At 47.7% G+C, this 8,981-nt stretch overlaps 1 protein-coding gene across 1 annotated transcript; it reads right to left on the bottom strand.

Moving 5' to 3' along the window:
- Positions 1 to 767: 767 nt before the first annotated feature.
- On the bottom strand, positions 768 to 2,078 carry LOC132576352 (mitochondrial ribosome and complex I assembly factor AltMIEF1). The gene is made up of 2 exons (XM_060245424.1): positions 1,933 to 2,078; positions 768 to 1,326 (listed from the first exon to the last, which is right to left on the bottom strand). The coding sequence occupies exon 2, from the start codon at positions 1,299 to 1,301 to the stop codon at positions 1,089 to 1,091; it is 213 nt and encodes a 70-aa protein (XP_060101407.1). The 5' UTR covers positions 1,302 to 1,326; positions 1,933 to 2,078; the 3' UTR covers positions 768 to 1,088.
- Between the last annotated feature and the right edge of the window lie 6,903 nt (positions 2,079 to 8,981).

Here is an 8,981-nt window from a genome sequence, read left to right on the forward strand (position 1 = left end):
TTCCTATTATGCCATTCATTATTCACTGAGTTAGATTTTCCCCTTCCTCTCTTTCTCACATATCACTATTAAGAAACACATTATCCAATCTATAACACTTACGACATGCTCTTCAGCTCTTTTATCACACACAGTCAGCAAAACTGAGACACAGCCTGGGCAAAATATGACCCAAGGTCCCTCAGTGAATGTCATAGCTAAATGGAGATTCAAACCTGGCCTCTCCACATCCAAACTTCTTATATTGCACATTATACTGCCCAGTAAAGACAGCTAAACCCCAGTACATATGAAAGTAACTGCTTAACATGTGTCTTAATCAAAAACTGATTTCCACATTGTTAAGTGGGAATCACCGTTTGAACACTACTATAAGACAAAAGCTTTCTTCCTAAAAAAAAAAAAAGTAAAGGTAGTCCCCTGTGCAAGCACCAGTCGTTTCTGACTCTGGGGTGATGTTGCTCTCACAACGTTTTCACGGCAGACTTTTTACGGGGTGGTTTGCCATTGCCTTCCCCGGTCACTACAAGCTAGGTACTCATTTTACCAACCTGGGAAGGATGGAAGGCTGAGTCAACCTGAGCCGGCTACCTGAAACCAGCATCCACTGGGATCGAACTCAGGTTGTGAGCAGGGCTTAGAACTGCAGTACTGCAGCTTTACCACTCTGTGCCACGGGGTACTTCCTACTAAAAATCAGCAAATCTAGATGGGAGTTTCTCCAGTCTCTGCATGTCTTCTTACATTTAAAATGCTCAAGACCATCCTTGCAATGTCATCAGAGCTGTCTCTGCTCCTTGGTATCTTAGCTGAATTACCTTCACTCTCTTAAAACTGAATTTTAGAACTGAATTGGCAATCAACAATAAACACAATGAATAATTAACACAGCACTCCATGGCTGTACATAACCCACCTGAAACCTAAAGCATCTGTGATGAGGACAGAGTAATATTCCCAGAGACGTATACAGGAACCTTTTAGGTTTCTTTTTTTCAAATTTGCAACAACTACCCAATATTAACCATACAGAACAAGTGATCAAAGGGCCTGAGAAAAAGGGGACAGAAGAATGGAAAAGGAAACTTCTAAACCAAGCCACCAAGTTTGGTATGTAGGAAAGCCTGGCCCTTTTCCAGTTGTCTCTCCTTATCTTCAAGCTGTTCAAGATGTTGGTTCTTGCGGAACTCTTTCCGGATTGAGGTGAAATAGAAATCCCGATCAGTATAGCGCAGGCCACGCCCCTGACGCAGCAAAGCGCGGTAGAGGTTCAGCACTGCTTCACGAGTCCACGCTGCCATGGAGGATGAACGGAGGAAGGGTGAACTAAAGGTACACAGGAAAAAGAAAAACAACACTCCCTTTTGTTGATATATTTCACTTGTATGTTCCTACCTATGCCTCATATATAGAATGGGCTGGAACAACAATAATTGATAGAATGAGAAACATCTGATTTTGGTCATTGTACTTTGAAGCACAGCTTTCTACTTCTCCCTCCTCCAACAAAAAAAGGGGGGGAGCGGAAGACAGAAGAAAGGTAAAAGCATCCAGATGTGAGATTAAACGGCCTCCCAGCGCAAGCGGGTGGGGGGGGGGGGACCGAGAAGGAAATTCACAGGCCAGGAACACTCACTATGCCCATACATACATCTTGAATCGTGCATGAAATCCTCAAAAGGGAAGGGATGTGATTAAGAAGCCTGGGCCAGATCTGTCTCTTTCCAGACAGTGTTCAACAGGGACGTGCGGGGGGAGGAAGCTGGAGGGCCAAGAGACACCAACGGCCTGCGGATCTCGCAGAGTGGACATGAAGGGACAGCTGGAAAAACAGGGGGTAACGGCCGTCTTCTTGGGCACACGGGGCGGGGGATGAGCGAAGGAAGCACCATGGTGGGGCGGCCGGCATCCTGCTGCTCTCAAGGGGCTCACCTCCGGGAGGGACGAAGGACAAAAAACCCTTCAGCGGCTTCTGACTCCTTCACCGTATGGGCTGCGGCGCGTTTCAGAGGTTTCAACCCCACCTCTTCCCACTCCCGGGTCACTCGGCAACATGGCTGCTTCACTTCCGGGGCATGACCTCCTGCGCTATGGCAATTCAAAGAGGAAGACGGAAACCCTGCAGAGAGCCTTCTCTTCCGGCTCCTGTTAACAGTCTTCCCTCCGCAAGACACAAGTGGTGAGAACTCCTTGTCTCCATTGAAAGCACAGTTGTCCTTCTGAGAAAGGTGCTGTGGAGGAATCATAAATAATCTATCTAAGTTTGCACTTTTGGGATCGGAAACATAGCGTTTGAGTTTAATGTGTAAAAACTAGTCCTGTCCCGCACATGGAAATCCTGTTGACTGTAAGTAGCCCCTCAACTTCGAGAGTGTAGAGATAAAGCACAAAGCGCGCAGAAGGATTCCCGAGAAGCTGCAGGTAGTTTTCTCGTTTTACTGGAGATGGAGGGTCTCGATAGTGCCGCCTACTGACTGTTGTAAGGTAATTCGCAGCTGGCACACTTCGTTTGGGCGTCCTTTAAAACTGATTGAGGAAAGAAAGGGCCGCAGTGCGGAACAGCTCCTCTTATCTGTGGGAAAGAATGAGTTTACCGAGACGTTGTTGTCTGAAAGAAAGAATGAAGGATATAACTTTAACTTCTGGTTGTTTTTGGATTACGCACCCCAAAGATCTTAGATAAGTGCTTACTCTCTGGCAGCAAAATAAAGCAAGAGTCCAGTCGGTAGTTTAAAACTAACACAATTTATTCCAGGATAAGCTTTTTATGGGTTAGAGGTCACTTTATCATATGAACAAAGTGTTCATCCATTACACTGACTATTTAAATTTAGCATAAATACTTCTGCTTAATGGATTAACTTTGCATGCATCTGAGCTCTGGCCCTTTCAAGCTTTCAGGCTTATGCAGAAATAAATTCTCATTTCTTTATATATTTATTTTACTTTATATCTTGTCTTTCTTTCTTCCCAGTGAGGACTCAAACCAGTTTACATCATTCTCCTGTCCTCCATTTTATCTTCACAACAGCCCTGTGAGATATAAATTAGGCTGAAGATGTCTGGCTCAACTAAAGTCACCAACAAGCATGCATGGCACAATGGGGATTCAAACCTGGGTCTCCCAGTCCCAGGTCTTAGTCCAATACTTTAATTTTAACCACTGCACCAATGTTAGTCTCTGAAGTGTCATGGATTCCTGTTCTGTGTAACTTGAAATACATTCCAGCACAGAATGTACAATTTTGTCTATAGTAAAATAATAACTGTTTATACAAACATTTTTTGAGAGCCAGTTTGGTGTAGTGGGTAAGGACGCTGACTCTTAACTGGGAGAACAGGGTTTGATTCCCTACTTCTTCACATGATGTGACCTTGGGTCAGCCACAAGTTCTCTCAAAGCTGTTCAGCTCAAGAGCAGTTCTGGGAGAGCTCTCTCAGCCCAACCTACCTCATGGTGTCTGTTGTGGGGAGGGGAAGGAAAAAGAGATTGTAAACTGCTCTGAGACACCTTCAGGTAGCGAAGGGCATGGTATAAATCCAATCTCACATTCTTCTGTATAACAAAGCACTAATACCATTTAATTCTGACTTCAGTGGCATTACTGGCATGAGGAATAAGCCATTGGGTTCTTGATCTTTAAGAAGACCACATCTTTCTCCTTGTACTGCACATGAGCTTTTTGTTCATATGGAGCAAGTTCTTTATAAAGTGTCACTCTTTATAAAGTGTCAGGTATGTCAACTGCTTTACAGATTCAGACTTACTCCCCTCCAGTGAACTATGAAATATCTGGGACTTGGGATATCTTTGCATAACTACACAGGGCATAATACCATTTGTATAATTAAGAATGTGCCATTGAACATCCCATGCCTTTTGCTGTGTTGTGACATCTGTAAAAAACCATACTGTTTTTGGTGTTTGGCTGTTCCCACATGGTTTATATGCCCAAGGTTCAAACTAGTTGGGAAGGGGGATCTTGGTTCCCCACAGCATTGTGATACATCTGTGCACCGCCCAGTTTTCTCGTGATCTTTTCCTAATATTTCCCAAATTCTAGGGGTGGGAAAGTTTGGGTTTTCACAGGCCTGGCCACATAGCAACTATTTTCCTTGACCTTTTCCCTGCAGTGCTCACCCCCACTATTTGGGGCTTTTTGAAAAATAGGCACATTAATATGTTATGACAATATATGAGTCATTTCCTTTGGATTCCCAGCTTTCGTTTATTGGAAAAGTACATCTCTTAATTCCTTTTGTAGCAGAGATAGGCCTTTCCCCCCAACAACATGGGCTAGATTTAGGGCTGCCAACTCCAGTTTGGGAAATTCCTGGAGAACTGAGAGCTGTGCCTGAGGCAAAAGGAGTTTGGGGGTGAGGAGAGAGCTCAGCAGAAGAAATGTGATGCCATAGAGTCCACCCTCAGAAGCTGCTATTTTGTCTCCGGAAACTGACCTCTGCAGTTTGAAGATCTGTTGGCATTCCAGGACAACTACAGGCTTTATCTGGAGGTTTGCAAACTTAGGAAGAGACTTACTGTCTAAAAATCTTTGCTTTATAAACATAGAAATAGAGAATAAATGGAGGCATACAGACCCATTTAAAGGCACATTGACATTCACAGTGTTGGAGCAAGAATCTACATAAACCCAGTCTGACAGCTACAGTATGACAGCTGGTGATCTAGCTGCCAGGCTAGGTCACAGTGACCTGATCAGCAGACCGGCTTGAGCCGGCAGAAGCCAAGTGATGCAATCTGCTGAGTCAGCATGGCCAGGATTGGCTGCTTGGACTATATATGATCTGTGTGTGCATCACACAGGTCTCTCCCTGTGAGATGGTGGTTAGGCGAAGCACTTTGTCCGTGGAGGTGATATTGTATAGACTGCACAAGAGAGCACTTGTCGTGTATATATGTTAATACACCTTTTGGCACTAGTTGCACGCGTCTGCCTGATTTTCTTTCCTGAAGCCCTGTGTCGGGCAAGTCATCTCCCTCACTCTGCTACTCCCGCTCCGACAGGGTTATGGGCCCAGGGCGGTTCCGCTGCGCGGAGGAGAGAGTTGAGAGTTGAGCTGACTGTGAGTTTGGAAAGAGCCGGAGGCGAGGAACGCCGGTGAAGGACACAGAAGCACCACCGTTCTCTGTTTGAGAGCCAGAGGGACGTCGGCAGCCAGCTGTGAGGAGGAGTCGGCACGATGGCTCAGCAACAGCTTGGAGTAGCCGTTGAGAAGCTCACCTCAGCCAACTACGCGGTGTGGAGCCTGAGAATGCAACACTACCTCAAGCGTGAAGGGCAATGGCTGTTCGTGAGTAACCCCCCTGCTGACTTATCTCCTGCCGAGACTGTGTTATCGGATAAGGCACTGGCCAACATAGTGCTGTCTATAGGAGATGACCAGCTGGTTTATGTGCGAGGGAAGGACACTCCCAAGGCTGCCTGGGACGCGTTGAGTGCGGTGCATGTTAGCACCACTGCTGGTTCCCTCATGGCCTTGACAAGGAGGATGTTCCGCACCGTTATGCCGGCTGGAGGGTGTGTGAAAGATCACATCAAACGGCTAACGGACTGTTTCGTTGAGCTGGAGGCAAGAGGCAAGACTGTAGCTCCAGACGACAGAGTGTACATTTTGCTGTCGTCGTCGCCACCTGAGTACACTCCCCTGATAACTTCTCTGGAGACGGTGGACGTAGCGACCCTGACCATGGAATACGTCTGTGCCCACCTGCTTGACTTCCAAGAGAGAATTGCGGCCGTGAGCTGTCCGGGGGTGTCGGCCGGGCAGCGTGCTGTTATCGGTGTGTCCGGGAAGACAGCCAAGAATGAGCCAGCTTTTGCTGCTGGCAGGCGTCCGAAGGTGGAGGAAGTGGAGCCGACTGCGTTTGCAGTCCGTCGCTGCTATGGATGCGGGTCGTCGCAGCACCTGCTCCGAGCTTGCCCTGAGAGGGAGAAGAGGCGGGGGCGTGTGCGGCGAGAGCGGAGGACCGCCAGCCCGTGTGAGGAAGCAACCCGGCTGGTCACGTCTGCAGTAGAGAGCACAGGGTCTGCTTGGATTTTAGACTCCGGGGCAACGAGCCATCTCTGCTGCGAGAAGGAGTTGTTGAAAAACATTGACAGTCCTGAGCATAAGTATGTGAGATTGGCTGATGGGACCACTGCCAATTCTGTTTGCTCAGGCAATGTGGAATTTCCTGCACTGAAATGTATGTTGCAAAATGTGTTGTATGTACCCTCACTGCAGTCTAACCTGTTGAGTGTTAGCACACTGTTTGACCAGGGATACCAGGTGAGATTTGAGAAAACCTGCTGCAAAATCCTGGGAGGTGGGGGAAAGTTGCTTGTGACAGGAAAGAGGGAAGGTAAACTGTATGTGATCCAGAGTGATTGTGCCCAGGTGGCTCAGGTGCCGAATGAGCCTGTGCACAATAATTGTATACATTTGCTCCATAGGAGACTTGGGCACTGCGGATTTAGGGCGTTAAAGAAAACCCTGGAGCTTGTGCCTAGTTTGAAAGTAAATCCTTGCAAATGTTACTTGGATTGCCAGGTCTGCAAGAAGACCAAAAGCAAGGCGTGTGCTGTTGCTAAAGAAAGCTCAAGGGAAAGCACACGAGCCCTGGAACTAGTCCATTTAGACGTTATTGGCCCATTGCCAAAGAGTCTGTCGGGGAGGAGATACTGCTTGGTGGCCACCGACGACCACACGAGGTACGCGTGGGTTTTCACCATGGTGCATAAGTCTGAGGTGTATAAGACATTCACCAAGTGGGTCAAAGCAGTGGAGAGACAATTAGGGGTTAATCTCCTAGCTGTACAAACCGACAGAGGGGGGGAATTCTTATCTAACCAGATGAAACGTTGGCTGGAGAACAAGGGCATCGCCCACCGTCTGACGAACCCGGCAACGCCCCGAGAAAATGGGCATGGGGCTGTATTGCAGAATGTGATGTATTGCATGTTAGAGGATGCACAACTGCCAATGACCTATTGGGCAGAAACCATACATGCAGCTGTTTTTTTGCAAAATAGGGTTTGGTGTAATACTGTGAAAAATGTGCCTTACAGGTTACTGTTGAACAAGACCCCAGATTTGAGTTCTTTAAAAGTCTTTGGGTCACGGGCTCGGGTTGGCATCCACTCCACGAGTAGCGGGGAGGGGGATGTCCGGGCAGAGAGCCTAATTTTTCTGGGCTACAAGCCAAGGGCCAGGTGTTATCGTTTCTGCAATAGCAAAAGCAAGATAACACTTAGTAAGAGTGCCCAGTTCAATGAAGAAAGCAGCTGGCCAAGGTTGCACTCCTTGCAGAAACAATTTGTCCTGCTGCCAAGTAGCGATAACGATGTTGGAGCGCAGCCCAGAACTCCAGCCCAGGAGGTGGCACCCAGTGGGGCTGGAGAAGGTGAGCCGAATGCTGGCACAGAGCCTGACGAGCAGAGTCAGGAGGCAGAGCCTCAAATGCAGGAACTGGAGGTAAAGTGTGAGAGTCAGGAGGTTCAACACCCAATTACAGGGGCAGAGCAACCAGCCCAGGAGGTGGGAACAGAGCAACCCGAAGAAGACAAAGCTGGTCCAAGCACAGGGCCACGGGTGTCTGCCAGGTCCACCAAAGGCCAACGTCCCGCTAGGTACAAGTGTCCCTATGTCACTCTGACTGTCAATCCAGACCCACCCGGATTTGAGGAAATGTTAAAAGAAAAGGCTAAGAAATGGAAAGCCTGGGTGGCAGAGTGCGAGGCAAGGGAGAAGGAGGCTGAAGCCAAGCGTCTGAAAGAGCTGGCTGAACAGGAACACGATGATGTGTTTTACAATCATGATGAGTTCCTGAACGAATTCCGGAAAGGGTTCCGAGCTACGTAAATATGAACTGTAATGTTGCTGGTGGACATGTATGTAAACTGTGTGAAGTGTCTTGGTGCACTGGGTTTAAATAGATTAGGAGGTGTGTTGGAGCAAGAATCTACATAAACCCAGTCTGACAGCTACAGTATGACAGCTGGTGATCTAGCTGCCAGGCTAGGTCACAGTGACCTGATCAGCAGACCGGCTTGAGCCGGCAGAAGCCAAGTGATGCAATCTGCTGAGTCAGCATGGCCAGGATTGGCTGCTTGGACTATATATGATCTGTGTGTGCATCACACAGGTCTCTCCCTGTGAGATGGTGGTTAGGCGAAGCACTTTGTCCGTGGAGGTGATATTGTATAGACTGCACAAGAGAGCACTTGTCGTGTATATATGTTAATACACCTTTTGGCACTAGTTGCACGCGTCTGCCTGATTTTCTTTCCTGAAGCCCTGTGTCGGGCAAGTCATCTCCCTCACTCTGCTACTCCCGCTCCGACACACAGAGCTTGGGATTCCCCCACCACACTCCATGTTTCATTTAACTGTAGCTAGAAATTCTTTTTTATTTGGTTGTTTGAAACTGGTCTCTCCAATTTTGTGGGCATGTGTACAGAAATTCCTTCTCTGTTCTCTCCCCTCATGTCCAAGCTGTGATGATGGGTGTCTTTTGAAAAAACAGATTCACTCACCTATGGAGAGTAAGGTTGCTAGGTCCCCCTGTCCGCCAACATGGGATGGGGGCTAGGGTTGCAAGATGCAGGTTAGGAAACTCCTGAAGACTTGGGGATGGAGCCTGAGTAGGACAGGGACCTCAGTTGGGGACAATTCCAAAAAGTCTACCATCCAAAGAATCCATTTTCTCCAGGGGAACTGATCTCTCTAGTCAGTAGATGAGCTGTAATTCCAGGGGATCCCCAGGTCCCACCTGGAGGCTGGCATCTCTAGGAGCTCTTGTTAATGACAAACGTGCTCTTGTTGACAGCATTCAAACCATCCATCCTGGTCCATTAACCAGCAGTCTGCTTCACAAAGGACCACCAGTCGTATCAGCACCATTCTGATCAAACTGAATCTGGACTTCCAGGGATCTTTTTCTATAGTGATCCATCTGCCTTGACACCCCTATACACATT

The sequence above is a fragment of the Heteronotia binoei genome, chromosome 8 (assembly GCF_032191835.1).
Source record: "Heteronotia binoei isolate CCM8104 ecotype False Entrance Well chromosome 8, APGP_CSIRO_Hbin_v1, whole genome shotgun sequence".
Classification (NCBI taxonomy): Eukaryota; Metazoa; Chordata; class Lepidosauria; order Squamata; family Gekkonidae; genus Heteronotia; species Heteronotia binoei.

Bases quoted from the DNA above. Each gene is read 5' to 3' on its own strand.
- LOC132576352 (XM_060245424.1), bottom strand. From the start codon at position 1,301: ATGGCAGCGTGGACTCGTGAAGCAGTGCTGAACCTCTACCGCGCTTTG.